The sequence below is a fragment of the Pseudoliparis swirei genome, chromosome 10 (assembly GCF_029220125.1).
Source record: "Pseudoliparis swirei isolate HS2019 ecotype Mariana Trench chromosome 10, NWPU_hadal_v1, whole genome shotgun sequence".
Taxonomy (NCBI): Eukaryota; Metazoa; Chordata; class Actinopteri; order Perciformes; family Liparidae; genus Pseudoliparis; species Pseudoliparis swirei.
Window position 1 is genome coordinate 13,307,904 of NC_079397.1, and position 25,600 is coordinate 13,333,503.

Consider the following 25,600-nt stretch of genomic DNA (forward strand, 5'->3'; position numbering starts at 1 on the left):
GAAACCTGCAGCTGCATGATGGGTAAAGGTTGACAGCGGCCTGTAACATCTCAAACAAAACAAAATACACCACGATGCCACGCGTGTTCATGTGTTAATCAGCCAGCTAAACAACTAACTTCCGAGGAATTAAGTGGGCGTAACTTGATCTGTCAGCAGCAACGCCTTCCTCCTTCGCCTCCTCCTCCGACCCCACCCGTTTGACTTCCATTCTCTCGAGTCATAACTTGAGCAAAACTTTTTTTGGGGGGACTGAATCCATGTTGAGAAATAGACAAAAAATGCGCGTGGGACGGGCCCGCGCTTCGAGGCTGTTGTAATACGCAGTAGGTCTGTCGGTAAAGTGAAGCTCTCGGTTTGGGTTTTTTAATTGTGTTCCTCTCAGTGATGTGACGAGACCCCCGACCAGGACGATGAGCAACAACGACATCTTCGAGCTGGACTCCCTGTGTGAGGCAGACGCGTTGGAGGGCGATACTGTCCTGGGCATGATAGACGAAGACGTTGGTAAGAGCTCAGTGAATCCGTGACGTTTAATGTGTGTATCGCAGGGTTTACGGCCACATGTGGAACGTGAAACACATCTGTGGGCCCCGTATTCACCTCTGGGTGTGTCCGCTGAGCTTCTTCTCATTCATCACTAGTCCAGCCTTCTTTATTAGTTGGTTGTTATCTAAACATTGGCACTTTGATGGATGTAACTTCCACAACGTCACTCAAACAGGTGTGCAACTCCACCATTAGTCAAGTAGCCTGCATGTATGATACTATAATGCAATTATGAGATGGTTGCTCTTTACGTCAGTATTATGTATTGTCTCATAACTTCCACTTCACTACGTTTCAGAGTAAAATACTGTATTGTTCACCCCACTACATTTATTTGAAATTATGATACATTATACTAACTACTAAATCAATCATCAGCCAGTAATATTTGATAATACAACATTGACATGCACCATTTTACTTTCACTTTTGGTCCTTTTTGGTGCAAATGATTACAGATTTTAAATGCAGCACTTCTACTTATGATCAAATATACACACTGTTTTAGTTAAGAGGTCTGCTAAAAGTATATGGTTCATGATTGGAAACATCCATTATGGTTTACTCGGGTTTTTTTGCCACCATGAAACATGAGGTTTTGTAAGATAATATGTATAAGTACATGATCGAAAGCTTTAAGTCTTGCTCGCTGCATGTGCAGCAGATCAACTGCGGGGGTGTGGTGGACACATTTTTAAGAGGGCACAAACTCACAACACCACTTCTGCTTTCCACATTTATATAGATGACAGATGTGTTGGGCAACACAGCCAGAATCCCTGTTTCTTTCACATATATCTAATGTGGCATTTGGAAGGTTTTGAAAAAAGGGCGGATCCCATCTTTCCGCGCTCTTTTGTTCCTGACATGTCTGACATTCCTGTAGCTACAAACAAGAAGAGCAACTTTACTTTGGAGCAATGGAGTGTCTTGTACAGGACTTGTGGGAAATATTTCTCAATCTGCACGTTCCTTTTAGTCCTCTCCTTCATGCATTTATTTTTTTCTCTCACAGCTCAATGAGGGGCTAAATGGTTCTTTGAGTTAAGTTGTGAGAAGTATCTGGAAGGCCCTGGCCATATGGAAATCACTAATGCATTTCACTCCGGAGCACAAAGGCCATGCCGAAGTGCACTCTATTTAATGATGCCCATATTCCCTTTTTGTGAATTATTCCCAGCCACACTTTCTTGCAGCCTGTGATGCTGTGATTACAACAACAGAAGAAACACGAGCAAAGATAGCCATTTTTATTTAAACTTAATAATGTGCAAAAGGAATGCGACGGTGATACAGGAAGTCTGATTTTTAACATGAACCTAGAACATCGGCACAGTTAACATGTTGAATTGACGGTCACCGTCGAGCATTTGAGGAAGAGAGCTGTGTCTCCACTGCTGGAAGCAAGTTTAAATGAAAATGTATCTTCAGTTATATTATCTCATATCCAAAACACACAAGTATCGGCACTAACTGCAAATACTGAAGCAAGATCTTAGTGCAGAGTCTGTTCCTGTGAAAGACACTCAACTTGTACCAGATGTCACGGAATGACCCAGTTTTTGGTGCCAAAAATAATTTCCCGTCATGTGCGCGACAGGCGCTTGTTTTTGGGCTTGCATTAAACTTGAGTAAAGTGTTTAAATGTCAGCATTTAGGTCAAATACAAATGTATGATGCACCTTCATGCTGCACAAAATCAAAGTTGTGAAGCAAAACAATTGTTTGTTCTGCCTCTAGTTACTGTGTATGTTGTCATGGATGATGCTCTCTGGGGAGGAAGTGAGCGCTGGGTGGGTGGGTTGTGGTGAGAAAGCTTCTTTTTATTGCAGACAGCTTGTGGGAATTCAACATGCTTTTCAAAAGAATCATACCGGCTGTCGGATGCAGAAGTTTTGTAAGAGCGTTTCTGTGTTTGGTTTAATGACGCAGAGCCGATGCACATTTCGTTAGCCTCTCAGAGGTCCGTCAAAGGAAAGTCTTGTGATGAACAGTTATTCCACAGTGAAGTTTTCCCGTGTGTTACTATGGCCAGTGTTTTGAAAACAACATCTGTCTTTAGTTAGTTTTGTCTTTGGGCTCGTCTTCATCAGGAAAGATTGCAGGGATTTCCCTGTTGGAAGCAATGTTGGCGATGTTGTTTCTTTAGCTGTGATATGATCAGCGGTGTGAACACTGAGAGTTCTTGATGGATCTTTGTGAAAGCTCTGGAGAGCCCACTGTAAATGTGGACACACTGCAGGAAGTGGTGACCTATATCTTCTCTTGTTAAAAGGAGAACTACAACATTGTGTTATACAGGCATGTGTGTGCAAGCAGGTAAAAAGGAAACAATAGCAGCATGATGAGTTTGGTGAGGCTTGGTGAGGCTTGGTGAGGCTTGGTGAGGTGAGGCTTGGTGAGGTTTGGTGAGGCGTGGTGAGGCTTGGTGAGGTTTGTCTTAGGAGGCTCACTGGTTGTACACCCTCAGACCGGTTTGGAAATGAGTAACAGCCGTTGCTGCCTCAGTGAGCACCACTGAGGTTGAACATGCGTATCGTGCCGGTGGGAGTTTGTGTGGCGGTGAAACACTCGTAAGGTCAGCAGCACCTTCACCGGCCAATCAGGATCAAACAAGACAGACTGCCATGCCAGCAGCTGGGTGAGGCGGAGCTCAGCCAATAGGCACAGTGGTGATCGGATAACAGAATATCAGCTGCTATTGTTTTTTAAGTTATGTAAACACACACGCATAACATAACTGTTTTGTCTTCGCTGCGTCGCTTAGCGACCCCATTGGCCGAGCTGGTTGGACCGAACGGCTTCGGTCCAACCAGAACGCACACATGTGGGCATATGTTGCAACAAGCTCAACTCCAGCTGAGCTGCAGGTCAATGGCAGCTGAAGCGGATGTGTGATGGTGTTAAGTCCGTCCCCCACAGGTGACTCAGAGGAGCGTTGCATAATAATTTACCTCTCAGATAACACTTGTTAAAGTAAGGGGTTTCAGCTGTCATCTCTCTGGTTTCCCTTCAGCTGAGCGTAACGTTCACCTCGAAGAGAGGAATTTAGAAACAACCTTTTTACAGTTAACTGCAACATTAATGATCTCCCATGTTACAAGTATTGTAAGTACAGTACTGACAATCCATCTATGTTTAGTTGTTATCCCCGGGTGAAGCTGCCTGCCTACACGACCTCAGTGAAGGCAAGCCTTTGCTCAAATAATTAATGCAATAAATAAATCGTTTTTTACACTCTAAATACGAGTGGAGGGAGATGGAGAGAGAATCATAACTGTACAAAAGTGTGATTTAAGATGAGCAGGGTTAATAACATATATTTAAATTATCATGAGTGTATTATTAACATGATATCAATATCTTTTTGTGTTATATCACAGTTGTATCCATATGTCGTGACACCACTAATATATATATATTAAATATATATATTATTTGTATATTTATATATATATTATATATATATATATATTGCCTCTGTACCTGTACTCTAGCAATGACAATAAATTGAATCCAATCCAATATATATATATATATATATACATACATATACAAATATGCATAAAATTGCAGCTAGTGAAATTTGTATCAGTTGCTGCATATCCTTTTGACAGGACTATAATGATAACAACATGATAATTTTGTAACAAGTTAATTTGTTTATGTTTACGCTTGTATTCCCGTTGATGCGTTTGCTCTTATTTTTACAGTTTACCCCGAGGAGTTTTTACCAACATACCACATTATTAAAGAAGGAGCAACCGTCAAGAAAGCCCTCCTGGTGAGTCAGCACAGTAACGTTGATTGATGTCCGCTACATAATTTTGCAAACAGATGGCAGATATTGACCACAAGACAACGAATCACCACACAAAACACACGAGGCATTAAAATACAAAACCATACATGTAGTTCCATATTGCAAGAGCTTTGTTTATTCCTCGTGATGACAGAAGGTTTATTATTCACCCCTCCCTTTTCATGAGAGAGAGAGAGCGAGAGAGAGAGGGAGAGGCTAGTCATTTTCCGTATTCAAAAATATCTCACCACACGGACCTTCCTCTCCTCTCTGTGTGCAACATGTACGACAATATGGAGGAAGAGGAGTACGAGTTTCAGTATTTAGACTTTCCTGATGAGCCTTGTTTTTGCCCTCAGGCTGAGTTTAATGACAAACCCGACTCCTTGTTCTTCAATGACGGCGTGAGGAGGATCGACTTCATCCTGGCCTACGAAGATGAGGATAAGAAGGATTTTGAGAAGAGGCACACGTTCCAGCGGCGCAAGGTATGCCTTTCATTTTGTTTTAGATTCTTTTGAGCAGTGAAACCAATATCATACATATCCTATCGATCATATGATAATATATCGGACGAGAGACGCTTTAAAGGGCGATACGTTTGGGTGTTTTTGAGCCTTGTTTTGCCGTTATTAGGAGGAGGATGATCACAGGGTTTTTGGTTTAGAAGTGAAGCTTTGACGGGGTGTCACACTCTCATTTTCCACAGGCGGACTTTTAACTCTGACATCCTTGTGTGTTATGCTTCTGTTTTTATAACGATACAACCGGAGGCGTAAGACACAGTTTGTACAGAGGCATAACTCACAGGGATGAACTTAAACCTGTCAGCACCCCAAATAGACAAGACATAAAGTATTAAAATGAAGAATTTCTCTTAATGAATAACTATTGTTCTTATTGTTAGATGTTAGTAGTCTCATAAAACCTACATGCAAGTCACATTCTCCTGATATGCCTTATGTGTCATTACACATACAAACTCTAGTGTATCTAGCCTGTTTGTAAAAGGAGTTTTCATGCGCAGCAGGATAGCATTATGTGACTTTAACTGTGGATATTCAGCACAGGCACATCAATAACACTTTCATTATCCAGGAAAGGGAACAGCTTGGTATACATTGTTTTAAAAAAGGGTCTTTCTACTGCACTTCTCATTCAGTCAACACACGTTGTGGTTCAGGGAAGTTGTGTAAATGAGGAGCGTTACTCCACCTCACAAATCTAGACGTGCAGCAATGGGATTGCACCAATGAGGGACACTGAGACATGATTGCATGTCTTTGGTGTTGTTTGTGGCTACCAGTGTCTTTCACAACAGATTCACAGGGATGTGTGTGTCATATGATGCTTGTAGACATACCTTAGAGATGTTACCCGCAGTGTTGCAACCGTATATATATCCCCCAAGTGGCTTTGAAATGGACACTGTGCCCTGTGGAGCCTAAGATCATCTAAAAAAATCTGACAAAATGTTATGTATTAAATGTTTAAAATACCTGCTCATATCTGGTTTCTCTGCAGTGGATGTAATGGTTTCTGCCAGTTCCTTGAGGCTGGTAGTCAGAGCTCATGAACTCCTTCACCACAGATTCACTGGGTCTGAAGCAATCCCTCATTCAGAATCATCCCAAAGCAAACTAAAGCCAAAGAGTAATGGGGAGAGCAACAATCTCCACCGGGCACTCCCTTTACTTTGTTTGTCCAGAGCCGAACCTGGGTCAAACACAAGTTGTTTAACCTTTCTGCACTGGCTTCATAATACTGCTGGGAGGGTGTGGTTCATGTCAGATAGTGTTATCTATAAACTGTCCTCATTAATTGAATTGAGCTTTAAATAAACATCTATGCAACAATAATGACAAATTGCATCACATGTTATCAAAGTGATAATATGAAGAGATGTTCTTCACCTAAAATAATATAAGGAGGAGGAGGAGGAGGAGGAGGAGGAGGAGGAGGATTTACAGATAAGACAGTCATGTTCACCAACCAGATGAATTTACACTGCCGGCACATAAGTCATGCAGATAGTTTCACCCGGTGCAATTCATCAGAATGGCCGAGGAGGAGGAGGAGGAGGAGGAGGAGGAAGCAGCGTTGAATCAGGAAGCTCTTTGAAAGCCTTTTTTGTGTGGTTCACTATAGAGGAGGCGAGAGTACTTTGAGGCCAGCCTGATGAAGATGGGAATGGAGCTGGAGGCCATCAAATCTGTAAGTAGAGTGAACTTTTCCGAAGGTTTCGGGCGGCACCGAATACTTACAGCGCTGCTTATTTGCCCGTTGCAGGTAGTAGATGAGAACCTTCTGTTTGTGAAAGTCCACATGCCGTGGGACGTGCTGTGCACCTACGCCGAGGTGCTGCACATCAAGCTCCCCATCCAGCCCAACGACCTGTCCTCGCGCCCCTCCCCGTGGCGCTTCTTCTCCTGCATCACCAAGCACTTCTACCCCAACGAGGCGCTGATCACCAAGGAGACGGAGTTCTTCACCGCCCCCTTTGAGAAGGACCGCCTGGATTACTTCTACGTGAGGGACAGAGACGTCTTCTTCACCTCGTCTATGAGGAGCAGGATGGCAAGTGGGCTCATGTCGCGGCAGTCCGTTAAGGCTGCCCGCAACTTATTTTTCACATTTCAGTTTTATTTTAAGGGAGAATGTTTCATGGTTGTAGACATCCTGTGCTCACAAGAGTCATTAAATTCATGTTAAGAGCATCATCAGACTATTATATAACTAGAACGGGCACTCGGTAGAGCGCATACCTTCGCATATCACAAGATTGGGCATTGAATTATGAACATTTTGGCATTAGTTGCATGCCAATTGGATAAAAATTGGCCGTGCTATGGTAAAAAGAAGATTTTGACCTTTTCATGACCTTGACCTTTGACCCGATTGATCCCAAAATCTAATCAAATGGTCCCCGGATAATAAGCAATCATCCCACCAAATTTCATGCGATTCGGTTTAAAACTTTTTTTGTTCTGCGAATAACACGCATACAAATAAATAAATAAATACACGGCGATCAAAACATTACCTTCCGCATTTTCAATGCGAAGGTAATAATAAGTGTAAACGGATTGGTAGCTTAAAGACTAATTCTTCTTCTTCTTCTTCCTCCTCCTCCTCCTCCAGGCATATTACATCCTGAGTCGTGCGCCCTATGAAATACGAGGGAACAGTAAGAAGTTTGGCATCACCAAACTTTTGGATGGAGGAGTGTACAAAGCTGCTTATCCCCTCCACGACGTGAGTGACAGTCATACTGGGTATGGTATATTTAGCATGGTGTCATGCAATCACGAGGAATTTACTGAAAATTATCTTTGTTTGTACAATTATCATTATTTCAGTCCAGGTTCAATGTCAAGTCCCAAGAGGAGAGCTGCCCCAACGAGAGGTTTCTGCTCTATGAGGAGTGGGCTCATCCCAAAAGCTTCTACAAGATGCAACCACTGAACCTCATTCGGTAAACACAATCCGTTATGTTCTGGGAACAGAATCAACTCAAAGCATTAGAATGACTCTGTGTTTCAATTCAGCTAAAACTGAAACGTCTTCGGTTCCAGGTGTAAAAAAGTGTTTCACTGCAGTTAAATTCCTGGTGTGACAATATTTTTGATGTCTTTGTCCCCGAAGAGCTTTTAGTAGGGATGGCCATCGAGAACCGGTTCTGTTTTAGAACCGGTTCCCAGTGAACCGATTGTTTGGGATCATCAGCCAAATTCTTTAACGGTTCTGCTAACGGTCCTCTGTGGCGTTGCGCATGCGCAAACTTTTTTTAGTTTCTTCTTCAGACAGCAGCAAACATGGCAACTAGGCAGAAGCATTCTAAAGTTTGGCTCTATTTCACACGACAAAATGACAACTACGCCACTTGTAACGTGTGTAAAAAGTCTATTTCGTCGAAGGGAGGAAATACAACAAATATGAATAAGCATTTGAACACAGCATGGAATTAAATGACAGGAATGTCATGTGTTCGATGCAGCAACTCAGCTAACGCCGCGCTTTTCATCTCTGTTCTGTAACAAACTCAAACTCACAAATCACAACCACTCACTCACTGTGAGGCATTTGCCTTGTATGGAGTCGAGTCGTCTTCGTTGTCCTTTCGCGTTTGCATTGATAGCATGAGCATTGGGTCCGGTCCCGATCACGATTTGGATTGATTGGATTGTTTTGAGAGTTTTGAGAAATGTTTGATAAAGGCGGTGTTATCAGCAAATGTTCGCGTTTCGTGTTAACCCATTATTAAACTGAGCATATCGATTTTTAATCCATTATTAAACTTAGCATATAGCTACGCTAGCTTAGCTATAGAATCTTCCATTTTCAGCCCCCTACATTGAGGCAGAGGTCGTGTTTGCCTCCCCTCTTAATGTGGCTTTATGTCAGCTCAGCAAATTCAGCGATTTTGTTAGTGCCATTTGTTTCATTGTGTAAACCAGCTTTCACGATATAAATAATCTCCATTGCCATCCAATTTAGCTGATGACGTTTAGAGTCAGACCGGTTCAGAGGCTGGTCGTCTGTCTGGGTCACAGGCTACAGTACATCTTGTACACCTCCTCATATCTTTGTGTTCATCCTCCACCCCATCTGAGAGAGTGTTCTCCACGGCTGGAGACACAATGAGTCCTGAGAGATCGCGTATCCTCCCGGAGAAAGCAGACATGCTTATTTTTCTGCACAAGAATTGTTGATGATCCATACAATTGATGGTTGCACACTTGGTATTTGCCACTGCTAGTTTCATTTTTGGCAGCTCAGTTTATGTACCCTTTTAAAAAAAGGAAGGAGCACTGTAATTTCTAGGAACATGTTTAAATTAAACAGAATACATTTTATTTGAGTTATGTAAGTTTTATTTTAAGTTCAAGAGGAATATGTATAAATGTTTTTGGTTATTTAAAAAAATGTAAATGTGTATGTATACATACTGTATATGGTGTGTGCAGCATTATAGAAAATTATAGAAAAGAAAATTAATGTAAATAAACCCGTTTGTGCTCTTTTTTTTTCACCCCTTGCCCAATAAGAATCGATAAAAGAATCGATAATGAATCGAATCGATAAGCAGGAATCGATAAGGCATCGGAATCGTTCAAATCTTATCAATTCTCATCCCACGCTTTTAGTGAACAGTAGATTAAAACATTCTTCTTTTTGTTCTCAGGAAGTATTATGGGGAGAAGATTGGCATCTACTTTGCCTGGTTGGGCTTCTACACAATAATGCTGGCTCTGGCTGCCGTTGTGGGACTGGGTTGTTTCATTTATGGATACAGGACTCGGGACACCAGCACCTGGAGGTACTGGTCCTCGTAGATTTTGAATGATGAACTTGTCACGTATGATATTTTGGAGATTTCCCGGTCTGATCCTCTCTGTTCTACGTTTTGATAACCGCAGCATAGAGGTGTGCGACCCTGACATTGGAGGGAACATTGTGATGTGTCCGCAGTGTGACAAAGAATGCAAATATTGGAGGTTGAACAGCACGTGCGAAGCATCGAAAGTGAGTTTTTTTTCTTCCCACGAATGCAAAATACTGACTTTGCATATGTTACGCCTGCTGCTCCTTCCACACAACAACGTTTATGTCTGGAACTGATGTGCATTAGCACAACAGAACTGTGACCATTTTCCATGTTCTTTCCATTTTCTTTTAGAAACTTTGCATATTTGATAACTTTGGAACCTTGGTGTTTGCAGTTTTCATGTCAATCTGGGGTAAGATGTACACAATATGTCAAAAGGCATGCATGCCATGTGTTGACTTCTGTCATGTTCAAGTTTCCCACCGAGCGTATGCAGGCATGCTAATATCGCTGTGTTTATAACTGAGCATTGTAAATGTTCATCTTGTCCTCATCTTTGGCATTATTACAAACCAAAACACACACAGGAATACACGGATAATACTTTGTGTGTTTCGATGTTTCCTTCTTTCTCATTATTGTCCTTCCTGTGGTTTTTTCCCTGTTCATTTCCTGACTGTAGTCACTTTGTTCCTGGAGTTTTGGAAGCGCTACCAGGCGGAGCTGGAGTACACGTGGGACACTGTGGAGTTTCTGGAGCAGGAGGAGCCACCTCGCCCAGAGTATGAAGCAAAGTGCATCTATGAGAGGAAGAACCCTATCACAGGGGTAAGAAGCCCATGCACATTGTATTCTATTCTTTCTGCAACTAAGTACACCAAATATCATCCAAATAAGTTTTGTTCCAAAAGTATAAACTATTTGGGGATGCTTTGTTGATATAAAGAGTTTGAAGTCTTGTCATGTTGGTTTTAAAGCACAGTGTTTGTGTGTGATTCAGGTGAAAGAAACCGTGCCCTACACCGCCTGCGGACGATGTCTTCGGTTGTCGATAGGAATTGGGACAGTCTTATTCTGGGTAATGTAAATAAATTTATTTATTTATTTCTTTTTTCTTTTTTGAGTAACACTATATTTTTCCGGTCTGCAATTTCCTATCAAGCTCCTAAGAATAAGTTATTTGATATTAATGATTGCGAAAATACAATTTCTTTAACCCTTGTGTTGCCTAAGGGTCATTTTGACCCGAATCAATATTACACCCTCCCCCCGCCTTAGGATTAATTTGACCCCATTCAATGTTTAATGTCGGTGTTCTTTCGGTAGTCAACAAACAAACATAAAGTGCCTCACACTTAAACTTGGAAAACAATATTAATTCTAATAATTTTCTGGAGGTTTTAATTGCTGGCGTCAAATTGAACCCAAAGGGTAAAATATGTTAGTAAATATAAAGGTAACAGGAGGGTGAAACATTGAATCGGGTCAAAATGACCCTAAGGCAACACAAGGGTTAAAAGAAAAGGTCAATTTAAACTCACGTACATATTTATACATTAGTCATCTATTTCTTTTATTTTTATGATCATTCTATATGTATCGTTTTTGCATAGAATTGGCATTTATGTATATATATATATTTATATATATATATAATATATTTATTGGAAGAATACAAATTAAATGAGTATCAAATGCATAGCTCTTCACAGTAAACTTCTCTAAAATCAAATAATAAGGAAATCATTCAGAAATGAAGATTCCATCAAAAATATAAAAAAGAAGTGTCTCCCATTTTTGTAATTTCAGAACCGACAGATTATAAAATTAACCTTACAACTGTGTTTTGTCCTTTTAGATTCTGTTGATCCTGGCGTCCATTGTGGCCATCATTGTTTACCGCCTGGCTGCCTTTTTCGCCTTCTCGGCTAAACTCCGAGTTCAGGACTTGAAGGAACTGGAGCCCTTAAAGGAGTATGTGACGCCTCAGATGGCCACCTCAGTCACAGCCTCCCTCATCAACTTCGTTGTGATTATGATCCTCAACGTTCTCTACGAGCGGGTCGCCATCTGGATCACAGACTTTGGTGTGTTTGAATTGTACTTTCCCCAGTATTGACTCTAATCTATTGACCAGCTTGTGGCTTATTCCAAAAATGCTTTTTTTCTTTTGTCTGACAACAGAGCTGCCGCGGACCAAGACCGACTACGAGAACAGCTTGACCCTGAAGATGTTCCTCTTTCAGTTCGTCAACTATTACTCCTCCTGTTTCTACATCGCCTTCGCCAAAGGGAAAGCGGTTGGCTATCCCGGGGATCCTGTTTACCTCTTGGGAAAATACCGTAACGAGGAGGTACAGTCTGTCCGTCCAACAGTTTGTTACCTGTCTCGCTCATTCTCTTGTCAGCCCTGACTCGTGCTGTGTGTCTGGCTGTCCTGCAGTGCGATCCCGGCGGTTGTCTGATTGAGTTGACGACTCAGCTCTCGATCATCATGGGCGGAAAAGCCATCTGGAACAACATCCAAGAGGTCTTGCTGCCGTAAGAAGTCAGAATCTAGAAACCAATTCTCTGTTAAATATTGAAAAAATAGTAATGCAATTAAGCAACACAGTGTCAGCCTCTAGATTCAGCCTGTCTCCAGTGAACTTTCTGCTTACAACAAGGCCAATCGCTAATCATACACTCGCCTCCCATCGTCATACTGAGCTACTGTGACTGTACGATCTCTTCCACGCCTCCGCAGGTGGGTGAAAAATTTAATTTCCCGCTTCTACACTCGTGGGCGTTCAGAGAAGGTGATTCCTCGCTGGGAGCAGGACTACCGGCTGCAGTCCCTCCCAAAACTAGGACTCTTCTATGAGTATCTGGAGATGGGTAAGTCCTGCCACAGTCACAGCTGCACCTGCAGCCGGTTGCACAAGCTGTTCTTAAGTTCAGACTTATTTATTATGCTGGGTTGACGACATTGAGACTGTATGTTTATATAACAAAACAGGTTGATCCACTCAAACTAAGGTATTCCACGCAGTAGTGGTTATCTGTTACTTAATGTTTAGGGGACATTTCATTGAGATATTCCAAATCAGTTTCATGATAATGTTCAAATAATAGTTGGACGAGGAGATGAATGCCACTCTCATGTCGCGACCCGTATCTGAAGCATTAATGGCGCAACTGGTTTCAAACTAGTTGGTATAAAACCAAGAGATAATGATGGAGTCCACACACAAGTACTCAATGTACAAAAACCTGAGTGTTGACTGATCTTCTCTTTCAGTCATCCAGTTTGGCTTTGTGACCCTGTTCGTCGCCTCCTTCCCTCTGGCGCCGATCCTGGCTCTGGTCAACAACCTGTTTGAGATCCGGGTCGACGCTTGGAAAATCACCACTCAGTTTCGACGCATCGTCCCGGAGAAGGCCCAGGACATCGGCGCCTGGCAGCCCATTCTTCAAGGCGTCGCTATATTGGCTGTCGCAACAAATGTGAGATACTGTGTACACTGAGTTTTTGGTTTAAGTTCCGTTGACGACAGCTGCGGCGATAGCGTCGATGATCACTTGTATGCCTTCACTACATTTCCCTGGTGTCTCGACAGGCCATGATCATCGCTTTCACATCCGACATGATTCCACGGTTGGTCTACTACTGGTCTTTCTCCGTCTACCCATATGGAGATCACCTTAACAACACCATGCAGGGCTACATCAACAGCTCGCTGTCTATATTCAACATCAACGACTTCTCCAACCATAGCAAGCCCTTGAAGACCCCTTACAACATCACCACCTGCAGGTACAACGATTGGCCGTCTGTGTGTGCTGACTTTTAAATGTCCAGTTCTCATATTACCTATCATCCATGAGATTCTTTTTCGAAATATGTGGCCTACACTATTAAAACAAAGGATTTATTGAATTAAGGCAAACGTATGATTTTGTTTGTGGCAAGTAATGTTTGAGTGTGATCTCTTCCTCCTTTTAGGTATCGAGATTTCCGGTATGCTCCTGGGCACCCGAAGCAGTACGAGTACACAATCTACTACTGGCATGTGATCGCTGCCAAAATGGCTTTTATAATCGTTCTCGAGGTGAGTGTGAAAATCACAGGAAATCTTTCTGACACTAAAGAAATCCTTCATCATCAAAAGCGTATGAACGGGTCTTGTCTTCTTCTGCTCCTCGCAGCACATTGTTTACATGACGAAGTTCATCCTGGCCTACGTGATCCCGGACGTCCCGTACGCCGTGAAAGAACAGATCAAACGAGAGAAGTACTTGACCCAGGTTGTCCTCCATGAGACCAATCTCAAGCTGGTGACCAAGCGTCGGAAACCAATCGATGACGGGATTGTCAAGTTTGCAGAGGTGAACCTGATAGGGGAGGAGATGGATTTCGATGACTGAAAGAAAAATGTTATCAGACAATAAGGCCAATACATACAATCTGTTAAAATACTGACCAACACCTTGTGAACCGGTAACAACATTAAGACCTGGAACAAGGTATGGACTTTAAAGGACTGAAGGACAAAGAAAGGAGAGAGCACTTGAATAGTCTTCACCCCGGTCTACTGTCCTCACACTCTGGACTCTCATCAGGTGGGAGCGTGCAAAAGAAAAGGAACAGTGCATCTCGCCTCAATCGCCGCTCAGTGTCTTTTTTATGTCTTTTCATTTTACTTTACGCTCATCATAGCAGACAGGTTGACGTATTGCAGCTGCCACAAACGAAGTGTAGGACAATCAAATCACATGGCAGTTTTTCTCACGCCCTCATCAACTAGAGTTGGAGTTGAATTTGTGCAAATCTGAAGCCAGTATTGAATTTTAATCTTCTTGGATATAGATTTTAAACAATTTTAAACAACATGACGTGTTATCTAAACACAGAAAACTCAGTTAGAATAACACTCAGTAAGCTAAATGAATGGATGCGATGATTAGTCCAACCTGGTTTGGCTGTCGCAGCAAAGAGAAATATGTTAAGCTTAATATCAGCAGAAAATACAACTAATCAAAACAGTCTGACTCAAGTCTTTCAGGGCTTCCAACAGTATCACAGGTTCTTACTTGACAGATTGAATTTTGCTTTTTTGTCAAAACATTTGATGGATATTTTTGACTGTCTTCTCTTCTCGTTGAATGACTATATGGAATTTTGACTTGGCTATACCAGCACTGCAGCGCGTCACACCGTTGAAATATTAGTATTATATGACAGAAATGCACCACTTTTGAATGCAATGTTGATTTTTTTTTTTACACTTCCATTTCTGTTACTCGAACTAAAGAGCCGAGGTGATCCTCACAATGTTACACACGTTTTGAGATAGCATAGACATGGACCAACTGACCTAAAGCCACGTATAGTGACTACTCCTGTTGCATTGTTTGGAGGGAATTCAACTAAAGTTCAAATTACAGCCAATTCAGAAAGTACATTTATTTGACAATTCCAAAGGGATGCAATGTAAAAGGTTTACAAACCACAACAGTGATTTAAAACTGAATGATATTTTAGCATTACAGCAAATGCTATTCAGTTTAGCCAATAATTTGTATTAAATGAATTCATATTCATTTAGTTGACAATGGAAGTGTAGTCTATCTCCTTCTGTCTTCATGTACTCTCATCCACTGTACTGTTATGCACTTTTTACTGACCAAATTCCACTCCTCTGCCATGACCACTGCAATGTGCAACATGTTGAGCTGCATGTTATATCCTGTGATTTAGACAAAAAATTCAGTCTTTTCTTGTGTCATTGCTGAAATCGTAGATCAACACCTCTACTGCATTATTTCCTCGCCTTGTGATTCAAACTATGGTACTATTTCCAACATGTATGCCAACGGTATCGATTACCAGCCATATATTATGATGCATGTGTCTTGCCTTTTTGTTTTATATCATATGCCTTGAAATGTGTATTCATTCTTAATTTAAAGATTATTCAAGAATTAAAACAAAAACTTTCCCCTATGTTATCTTTTATTTCATTGTACCTCTCACCTGGGATGTATTTAGAATTGTGCTCTGTTGCACCTGAAATAAAAGCACATCAGTGGCCTCACAGTGTAGCCTACTGACGATGCCTGGAGGACATTCTTACCTTACTGCAGCAACATTTAAATAAAAAACAAGTTTGCAGTTATCTCACCATCATGAAACTATGTGATGTCATTATTCTACAATCTTCATTGCTTACCAGATGTATTGTGCAAGAATGCACAATCAGCCTCAACCGGGTTAGTACACATTCCTGGAACTAAACAAAACACACCACAATTCTTGAAGTAACAATCCCTGATCAGAAATTGAAGATTATTTGGCAAATTTGTTGTTGTAGTTACTTGCTACTGATCATGAAACATACAATATTACAAAATATCTTTCATTAAAGCGGCACTGTAAGGGGGAGGGTTTCTTCTTTTTTGATCAGGCATATTTTCCAACGCTCCGTGGACGCCATCAACAAGCGACACAGGCCCCATTTTAACTCACATGTCCGCTCACTGTTTGCGTGCCTGAGCTGAAACTATTTTGACAACCGCTACATGTGTATGTTGTGTTGTTTTTGATCGATAGAAATGAGTTCCCAGATCACGTGTGTCGGATGGGTTGCGAGAGGCGTTTCCAAAGAAACCCCAGACAAAGTAAGTAGCTAACATGTTCAGCTAGTTAGCTACTGTTAGCCTACAGGCGGCTAATTTGTCAACATGGCAGAAGGTACATTATATGCTACCATGCTAATTTAAATGACCAATATTCGAAGCCTTTTGGCTGTTATTTATATTTCTAGGTGGCTTTAAAGATAATGTGTCCCTCGATACTTTCAAAACAAACTGTCATATAATGTAATGCATAATGTAACGTAAACGTATTGTGTGTAATGTTAATTAGTAACAGGGGCTGTAACTAGCTAACGTTAGCTAACCTAAATGTCAGGATAATTTTACATCATAATATGATTTAAACTTCCCTCGGTTAGTCAATGCTACATGTGGTTAAAAGAAGTGACACAATAAATGTTACACACGTGCACATGCACAGATACTAGCAGCAGCAAGAGGTTGCTCATTAGATTGATGCCTTTCCAAATATACATTAGAAAGTCATATCATTTGTCATATCACTGGTTATTTTTTTATTTTTTTTACTTATCGGGTTCATTTAAGAATTCAACCAAAAATGTTCACAAAATATCTCACTTTTATTGCATCTGATAATATCTTGAGACACATGAGCTTACCAACTCGTTTTTTAAATTCCATTTCAGGTCGAGTTGAGCCAAGAGGAGCTACAGCGCATCATTACTGATGCAAAACAGGAACTAGGGTATGTTGGAATGCAACACACACTGCAGTGATCTATTGTCCTAATGAGAGTGGAAGAATACCTGTCAGTGAGTGCTGATTATAATATGACAGAGTGTCCCTGAACAGCTGAAGCAGGTGCCATGTTTTTTTGTTTTTGTGTGTTTTGTTTGTTTTTAACTTCATATACTCCCCTAAATCAGTGCTCTGGCTGCTGCGGATGATGAAGACGATGATGAAGGGATAGCCTGTGAGGAGACTCCTGATGATAAAATTGCGAACGTTGCTGGACTTCCAGAGGATGACGAGCTGGCAGAGTACGGCCTGGATAGATATGATGAAGAGGATACAGGTGAGTGGAGGTGTTCATGTATAGTGTGTGTGTGTACAGTCAAAATTGTTTTATTTTCTGCTCAGTCTGTCCACTTCACTTGTGTCTATTTAAACGCAGCTGATACTGACTGTAAGGCTGGTGTGTTTTCAATTTAGTGACCACTAGTCTCGGAGACAGTCTGGCTGGGCTTACAGTGTTTAGCTCTAATGAGGAGGATCCTTACATCACCCTCAAAGACACAGTAAGTGCACTCAATGATCACATGAATGCAGCTTCAGCATTGTCCCACTGAAAGTATTATTTAAAGCTTAATATCAACCACGAACACATAGCTATTAAAATGTAGGAAATTGTATTAGAAATTAGTATTTCAGTGCAAGAATGTCATTTAACCTATCACAAATCTGTGAAATTGTATCATTGATGTTTTAGCTATGATATGAATGGGGTATTGCACAAAAGTATTTTGGAACATTTTAGATTTGCTGTTCTTGCTGTGCACTTAAGTGGAAATTATTGTGAGACTCATTGTATCTTGTCAAAGTCGAATTGCTCAGCTGTCTCTGTTTTTCCCTCAAGGACCAATATGAGCGAGAAGACTTCCAAATCAAGCCGAGTGACAATCTCATCCTTACAGGCAGGGCAGAGAAGGACTGCTGCAATCTGGAGATCCATGGTAAATATCTTCATAAATGACATAACAAGATGACAGCGGGTTTTCTGAAGACACAGGAAAATATCTTCTTTTGTTTAATACTATTTTTCTATCTTAGAATACAAGCTAAATACATAACCCATGTAAATTGTGAAATGTATAATCAAATATTTGTTGTAAACCTTTTATTTGAGAATAATCTCAAATCTATATTAAATACTTGATATCTTGCTTTCCAGTTTATAATGCCGAAGAGGACTCTCTGTACATTCATCATGATATTCTGCTACCTGATTACCCACTGTGTGTGGAATGGCTGAACTTTGACCCCAGTCCTGGAGAAAAGCCCGGTAAGAAAATTCAGCTTTGTTCTGACGAACCTTTACAAAAATCTGACTCAGTTTGTATTAACTTTATTTATCTATTGGCATTTACTTGAACTTAAGGAATTTAAACAAATAGTTTTCAGCGTCATATCATCTTACGCTAACCTAAAACTAAGAAGAATATAATTGTATATATTTAATATGCATGCGCCAGTGTACTCATCTTACCATGTTCTGTGTCCTCATTACAGGAAACTATGCTGCAGTGGGAAACATGACTCCTAAAATAGATGTGTGGGACCTGGATGTGGTGGACTGTCTGGAGCCAGTCTTTTCATTAGGCAGTAAAAAGGCATCCAAGAAGAAGAAAAAGGGCAAGACGGTACAAAGCCTGGTCTTAAACAAGCTTCTGGATGATGAGAATTGTGTCACGTTTATTTATTGTAATTCTTTGATTAACTATGTTTTTTTGTGAAACCTGTCTTGTTGATTCTTCAACATTTGTGGAGAAACATTAATAGCAGACGTGTTTGTCTTGCTCCCCTGCATTATTTCCTGCTTTGTTGTGTATCATTAGAAAAATGCTGTGTGTTTTCATTGATGGCAGGGGGCAGCAGCAGCAGAGCCTGTTGAGGGGCACACAGATGCAGTGTTGGATTTGTCCTGGAACAAACTGATCAGGTCAGTACTTTAAGGCTGGTATATATTTTTTTATTGTACTGGGAAAAGGGAAATCCAAAAATGCACTTAACAGCAGTCAGATGTGCAGAGTTAACATACATATGTCCTTATTGTTTAATGGACCATGACTGTGTATGTGTACACTCGTGCATCTCAGTCATTCTAGTACCATAAAACAATGTGTCCTTCTCGCACTCAGGAATGTGTTGGCCAGTGGATCAGCAGATGACACGGTTATCTTGTGGGATCTTACTCAAGGCAAACCAGCCACCACTCTGCACAGGCACACTGACAAGGTAAGTAATGAGAACAAGTATTAGGCTGCATGTCATTTAAAGTTTATTGTTGGTGTTGCATCAGAATTTGCAGGCTTGAGCTTCTGGGAAAATCTGTTTTGTTGTTTTAATCTTTCAGGTTCAGACGGTATCATTCCACCCATTTGAAGCACAGACTTTGATATCAGGATCATTCGACAAGTGAGTGTAATCTCGGATTGTCATTAGTTTATAGTCTGAGGTGAAAGAAAATTAACTGATTTTGTGAACAAAGATTTACATTCACAGTGAGTTTGACACACAACATTTTGTCTTTTCAGGACCGCTGTCCTGTATGACTGCCGCAGTCCAGACAACAGCAATCGGACCTGGCGGTTTAGTGGTCAAGTGGAGCGTCTGACCTGGGACCACTTTTCACCGTGGAACTTCCTGGTAGATCCTCAAATATATAGTTTGAAGCGTTTTAGGATGTTTTTAACGATTGTAAATAATAATTACAAACATGCTTTATGGTCATTGTGCAATAAACCTTGTGTCACCCTCGTTGTTCTATTTCTTTCACAAGCTCAGTGTTTAACTTGACTGGTTGTGTTTCAGGTCAGCACAGAGGATGGATTTATCTACTGCCTGGACGCACGCTCCGATAAACCTGTTTTCACACTGAAGGCTCACGACGAGGAAGTGTCAGGTAGGAAGTGGAAGATGAAATGTTGTATCGGTGCAGTATAGCCATGATTTATACGGCACACATGATTCGGCACTTGTTGTTCTGCGGTGTGTGGCGAGGCAGTTGGTCATGAGTCATTTAGGAAGGACATTTTGATGAGCACTGTGAGCAACACCCAATCCAGCCAGCAGGGGCCCTCCCCTCGCATGTTTTCCTCCATTTCATTTGCACATAGGCAGGGTTTTTCTTGGGTCAAAATGGGTCTTCGGTGCTCCCAAAAAAAAATGTTCACGCTCTGTCCATTCGCGCACCTCACAGTTGCGTATTGATCAGACAAGAAGACACGCTTATCAACTCGATTATACTATTGATCAAAACAGAACGAGGGTTCGGCTGTAGCCTACTTGAAACATACTATTGAGAACATATTCGCTGACATGTACGTGATACAGTTTTTTTTGTTTTTTTTTTCATCGCAGACTTTTTTTTGCCTTAGGCGCTCGGGATTTGTCATAGGTGTTCGGGAAAACGCGCCCAAATTTTCTCTATGCAGGAAAAACCCTGCTTAGGTGTATTGTGAGTGTGAAGGAAAAGTCAGTGTAATCTTAAATATGTTTCCTTCTGTAAAGAATGTTGATGGACAACTAAGCGGCACCTTGGCCATTCTTTGGTTCCATCTTTTGTTTTGAGGAGAAATTCACTTATTTTAAATGGACAACATTGACTGTACAATGAAAATTAATCTCATCACATCTGCAGGTTTGAACCTGAGCAGCCAAATCAAAGGATGCCTGGTCACCTCATCAGCTGACAAGCACGTTAAGATTTGGGACATTTTGGGCAATAAGCCCAACCTGGTGCATTCACGAGACATGAAAATGGTAAGAACTTAGAGACGCAGCATGCACATCGCAGAATCTTCCACCCCGTTCCATTGTGGAAGTATTTTGCAACGTCAAAGTAATGACGTTTGTGGTTGTTAGAGGAGTGATAACAACTTGGTTCCCTGACATGTCAACAGGGAGTACTGTTCTGTGCGTCATGCTGCCCTGATCTGCCCTTCGTCTATGCCTTCGGGGGACAGAGGGATGGCTTGCGGGTTTGGGATATAAGTGATGTTGCAGCAGGTATGGTTTCTTTCCTTCTTTTTTTCTTCCCATCACACTCTTAAACATCACAAAATGAATGCTGATCATTCCAATCGTATTACATGTTATCTGTCTTCACACAGTCCACCACTGACTTGTATGTATGGAGTCCATTGTTAAATAGTTGACGCTTACGTTATTGTGATGTTTCCCTCTAGTGGCTGAGGTGTTTGGCAACAGAGAGCGCTTGGTGCCGAACACAGGATCACAGGTGTCCGGCACTGCGGCCACGGCAGATATGGAAGTTTCTAAATGAAGCATCAACGACCTGAAAACATGAATAAACTCTTGTTGCTGTGTTCCTCATCATGCAGTAGTTCATGGCAAAAGGATTTGAATAAACAAAGCTGCATATCTGAAGCAGTTCAACTGTTGGCCTGAATGCAAACTGGACCTAACAGACCTGAAAAACTTGTTTGGCTTGTCTCTCGGCACAGGTAACAACAGCAGCAGCAGCAGCAGCTTGCACACTTGAAGTGTTCAGAAAAGAAGAGACATGCTTTTCTTATATTCATATAAGTTACAAAGAATTATATTTAGAAGCAGTGATTCAAATATTTGAATTTGTAGGCAAACTGAAAAAAATGTCCTTTCTTTGTACATTTACAAATATAATATGCGACTAAAACTATTTTCATTACAATTGTGTCATTAATATTACATACCTGGGTTAATGAATGGGGGAAATTATATATGACAAGAAGCCTATGTACTCGAATTCGGCCACAATAATAATAAAAAAGTAATGGACTCTTCAAAATGATGTGTATTCAGTAAATAAATACCTTTTTTACAATGTGTAAACCTTGTTCTTTGGAATCTGTTACCCTCAGATGGTCTTCACTGTCATAATGGACGATGCAAAGTTTAGATGATATTTCTGTCTGAAATGGATCAAACTTGAGGTCAAATTGATGAAGTTGCAATTGAGTTTAGAGTGTTGCAGATATTACGCCAACTTTTTTGATTTATTATTTGTCTTGACATTTTGGAGTCAGTTTCTTAGAGACCATGACGAGACAAACAACTAAACCCTTTTGGTATTGTTTTTCCTCTCAAATTGTAATTGAATCAATACTTAATTATTTATATAATACATGTAAAGCAATCTCTTAGAATCCTACTAGTTGTGTTGTGAAGATGTCACCCAATATGGAAAAGTATGCCATTGTAAACATTCCCATCTAAAGCGGTATAAAAGTTGGGCCTTTGGAGAGGGTAAAATATGTCCCATTTCCACTCAGAAACTATTTCAGAGGACGATCTTTTGCCGGTACTCCGGTAGCAGAAAAATGGCGGCATGGTCTGATTTCCCTAACGGAGGGAGAGAGACAGCCTTGTAGCCTCTCTTGAATGGCGTATAGCAGTGGTCCAACGTTCTTTCCCCTCTGGTAGCACACGTAATGTGCTGGTGAAAGTTCGGCATGACTTTTTTTAGGTTTGCCTTGTTAAAGTCCCCAGCCACCACCACAGCCGCGTCGGGATACTTGTTCTGATGCCGACATAACACATCATGTAGGTCCGATAGTGCTACGTCGGTGTCCGCTTGTGGTGGAATGTAGACGGCTGTGGTGATGACCGAGCTGAACTCCCGGGGAAGGTAGAATGGACGGCATGAGATCGTCAGATGTTCCAGGTTCGGCGAGCAGGAACGAGAAAGAGTCTTAATGTCCTTGGGGTCGCACCACTTGTTGTTAGTCATGAAGCAAACCCCTCCACCCTTAGATTTACCAGACTCTTCCGTTCTGTCTGCACGGAAAACAGAGAAGGACTCGGTTGGGCATATGACTCGATCCGGCACCAGCGGGGTCAGCCAAGTTTCCGTCAGACAAAAGATGTTACAATCCCGCATGTCCCGTTGGAATCTGATCCTTGCCCTAACATCATCCATCTTATTTTCCAGAGACTGGACGTTAGCAAGAAGGATGCTGGGCAGAGGTGGACGGTGGGCTTGAACTCTCAGTCTGTTCCGAATTCCGCTCCGTTTCCCTCGATGTTTTCGTCGTCTCCCCGTAGTAGCGGCTCCACTGTTGTTGTTGTGGTTCGCTCGTACGATCTCTGCCGGCCACGCTGGATCGATGGAAAAAGTGGACAAAAACCCTTGTTTTGCGCAAAAGTTTATGTCCAAAAGTGTGCTGCGGTCGTATGCTGTTATTGCCGATGTGTTTGTGGCAAAGAAAATATTAAAAATAAACACAAAAACTAAAAGAGCGCACAATCTCCGCGGAGCTACCTCGACGGCGTCTGGACACAGCCGCGCCATCTTAGAGTGCATTAATACATGTGTACTCCAGCCCTGCAAAATAGGAATGGACAAAACTCTAAAATGTGTGTCGATTAAATAAAGTTTACAAATATAATACACAAAATGTGAATTATTTTTCCACGCGGATAATGCACATAAAGGCAGTTTAGTATGACGTAGTCGCAAAGTGGAACCAACACCGAGTGAGCCTGAGCGCTAAGACGGAGCTATTTTATTGATGCACACCAACCAATAATTCCACCGAGCTAAGCATGGCTTCGGGTCATTTGTGCAAACTACACAGTCTCTTAACGCGACTTTCTAGAAGCAACCAACTACGACATGTGCAAAGTAAGTTATGTTACTGCTTTATGAACAAGGAATTTGTTGGAGGTCGTAATAGTTGACCGTTTGTACCCGTTAGCGCGTCGGTGGTGGGAGTAAAAGCTAACTGGCTAACCTTGAAAATATGTGAAGTAGGTAAACACTTGAATTGGGCTAGTACTTAAAGTGTTTACTGTAAATCAAGTTTAACATCGTGAGTAATGTAAATAAGGTGTTATAACGTATTGGCCTTCAAGCTGTTTTAAGATCATATAGAAAACATTAACGGTGGCCTGATGATTCAAGCTTTCTAATGTGGCGTTTGATTTCTAGCTAAGAAGTTGAGAAGTCCTGTTCAGTATGTATTATGTATAAATTAGTATCTGTGTGTCTCATCTTTAATTTATGTTGCAGCATGTTTGGTGCCAATGCGACTGAAGTCCAGTGGTCCTTTACCTGATGTCCCTAACTGGTATGATAAGAAGTTAGAATTGTCTAAATAAAAACGCTCATACATTTAAACTAACTATTGTTAATTGAACTCAAATACGACAATTTAATGAATGTATTACATTTAAAGAAAACACTTTTGATCATTAACATGAGTTAGAGGGAAACTAAAGTAATAAAGTAGTGATGGAAGAATTTTTTAAAGATTTGAAACTGTATGAGTAATAAAGTAAATTTCAGATGATAATGTTTTGGAGGAAAATAGATATTGTGATTAGGATAATAACCTCTAGCTTTCTTGGATTTAGTAATGTGGAAATCGGTGTGACTTCAGATGGGAGCACCATCGTGTGCTACCATCCCACTGTCGACGTTCCCTACGAGCTTACCCAGGTAAGAGCACTTTCTAGCCTCATGAATATAAATGTGTGAGAGAAACTTCCTAGTGAAGACTTTTAAGTTAGATTGGACCCCTATTAACTCCTTATTTGAATCACATTTTAAGTGTTGTAAACATGATGCAGACTGCTGTCAGATACAAAATGATCAGTAATTGGTCCAACAAGATTTATGAAAATTGTTTCAGGATTGCTGGAAAAAAATGTATAACTATGGAAAAGGAAACCTTGCTCATGACTGTAAATCTTTACAGCCGATAGAACGACCAGACCCCCTGACCAACTCGGTTGAGACCCACGACCAGATTTTAAAGGCCCACCTCAGCAAGGAGGTGCTGAAGGACAAAAAAGGGCCCACTATAGAGGAGCTAAGCAAGATGTTTTTCACTACCAAACATCGGTGGTATCCAGTGGGACAGTAAGTACACACATAACATGCATAAAATGTTCATGTATTTATCTGCCTCAGTATGGATGTAGTGCTGGTCTATCATAACTAATTAACTTTGATAATGACACTTCTTGTAGGCTTCTTAAAGTCTTTTATTTGAGGGTTATTCCACTGCACGATATGTGTATATATAACTGCAATTTATAACTGATGCAAAGTATAGGAGCTGAAAGAAAATATATTGGATGGATATCGGTCAAAATTAATTTCCTTCTGTCACTGTTTACAGGTATCACCATAGACGCAGGAAGAAGGATCCCCCAATCGATAGATAGTGGAAGGCCAAAGTAACAAAACGGCATTTGATTTTTGTGTTATTGTCACAATGATGTATAATAAATATTGAATATTACGGAAGTTTTCTTGAGTTTTCAAGTCAGTGATGTTACAATGAAAAAATAATAAGGCTCAGAAATCATACTTGTATTTTGTTTACTCTACTGTGATACTGTATATATTTACTGCCCTAGTATATATATACAGTACTCGGGAGTAAAAGTAGTAGATTCTTTACTAATGGTAACCACTCTAACACCAAATCTGTATCAAATTTTCAGTGGCGCATCCTGAGAATTTATGTACTCACCTCTAGTATCCTAGAATATACATACACTTTGCTAAGCTGAGATGTATTCATATCTACTAT

General features: G+C 40.9%; 3 protein-coding genes across 3 annotated transcripts; all 3 read left to right on the plus strand.

Moving 5' to 3' along the window:
* The first annotated feature begins 227 nt into the window (after positions 1-227).
* Positions 228-15,666, plus strand: ano6 (anoctamin 6). The gene is made up of 20 exons (XM_056425124.1): positions 228-507; positions 4,263-4,333; positions 4,711-4,839; positions 6,500-6,565; positions 6,641-6,928; positions 7,493-7,606; positions 7,711-7,826; positions 9,537-9,671; positions 9,772-9,877; positions 10,032-10,092; positions 10,363-10,508; positions 10,681-10,758; positions 11,539-11,767; positions 11,865-12,034; positions 12,124-12,221; positions 12,427-12,557; positions 12,961-13,166; positions 13,280-13,476; positions 13,666-13,771; positions 13,869-15,666. Exons 1-20 carry the CDS (start codon positions 414-416, stop codon positions 14,085-14,087), a joined length of 2,760 nt encoding a protein of 919 aa, XP_056281099.1. The 5' UTR covers positions 228-413; the 3' UTR covers positions 14,088-15,666.
* Positions 15,667-16,159: 493 nt separating this feature from the next.
* Positions 16,160-21,884, plus strand: pwp1 (PWP1 homolog, endonuclein). The gene is made up of 15 exons (XM_056425112.1): positions 16,160-16,340; positions 16,964-17,022; positions 17,204-17,352; positions 17,490-17,575; positions 17,914-18,010; positions 18,229-18,339; positions 18,567-18,697; positions 18,923-18,996; positions 19,196-19,292; positions 19,411-19,472; positions 19,592-19,703; positions 19,869-19,959; positions 20,698-20,819; positions 20,960-21,065; positions 21,245-21,884. Exons 1-15 carry the CDS (start codon positions 16,275-16,277, stop codon positions 21,340-21,342), a joined length of 1,461 nt encoding a protein of 486 aa, XP_056281087.1. The 5' UTR covers positions 16,160-16,274; the 3' UTR covers positions 21,343-21,884.
* A 1,689-nt stretch (positions 21,885-23,573) lies between these two features.
* On the plus strand, positions 23,574-25,306 carry mrpl42 (mitochondrial ribosomal protein L42). Its single transcript, XM_056425114.1, has 5 exons — positions 23,574-23,682; positions 24,070-24,127; positions 24,414-24,498; positions 24,758-24,921; positions 25,184-25,306. Exons 1-5 carry the CDS (start codon positions 23,604-23,606, stop codon positions 25,227-25,229), a joined length of 432 nt encoding a protein of 143 aa, XP_056281089.1. The 5' UTR covers positions 23,574-23,603; the 3' UTR covers positions 25,230-25,306.
* Positions 25,307-25,600: the final 294 nt, after the last annotated feature.

Excerpts from the sequence above, each read along its gene's own strand:
- ano6 (XM_056425124.1), top strand. The coding sequence starts at position 414 with ATGAGCAACAACGACATCTTCGAGCTGGACTCCCTGTGTGAGGCAGAC. Across the intron at positions 7,827-9,536 it reads CAACCACTGAACCTCATTCG|GAAGTATTATGGGGAGAAGA; the intron begins GTAAACACAATC and ends TTTTGTTCTCAG. Across the intron at positions 12,222-12,426 it reads ATCCAAGAGGTCTTGCTGCC|GTGGGTGAAAAATTTAATTT; the intron begins GTAAGAAGTCAG and ends ACGCCTCCGCAG.
- mrpl42 (XM_056425114.1), top strand. The coding sequence starts at position 23,604 with ATGGCTTCGGGTCATTTGTGCAAACTACACAGTCTCTTAACGCGACTT. Across the intron at positions 24,128-24,413 it reads TTACCTGATGTCCCTAACTG|TAATGTGGAAATCGGTGTGA; the intron begins GTATGATAAGAA and ends TCTTGGATTTAG. Across the intron at positions 24,499-24,757 it reads TTCCCTACGAGCTTACCCAG|CCGATAGAACGACCAGACCC; the intron begins GTAAGAGCACTT and ends AAATCTTTACAG.
- pwp1 (XM_056425112.1), top strand. The coding sequence starts at position 16,275 with ATGAGTTCCCAGATCACGTGTGTCGGATGGGTTGCGAGAGGCGTTTCC. Across the intron at positions 17,023-17,203 it reads GATGCAAAACAGGAACTAGG|TGCTCTGGCTGCTGCGGATG; the intron begins GTATGTTGGAAT and ends CCCCTAAATCAG. Across the intron at positions 19,293-19,410 it reads TGCACAGGCACACTGACAAG|GTTCAGACGGTATCATTCCA; the intron begins GTAAGTAATGAG and ends TTAATCTTTCAG.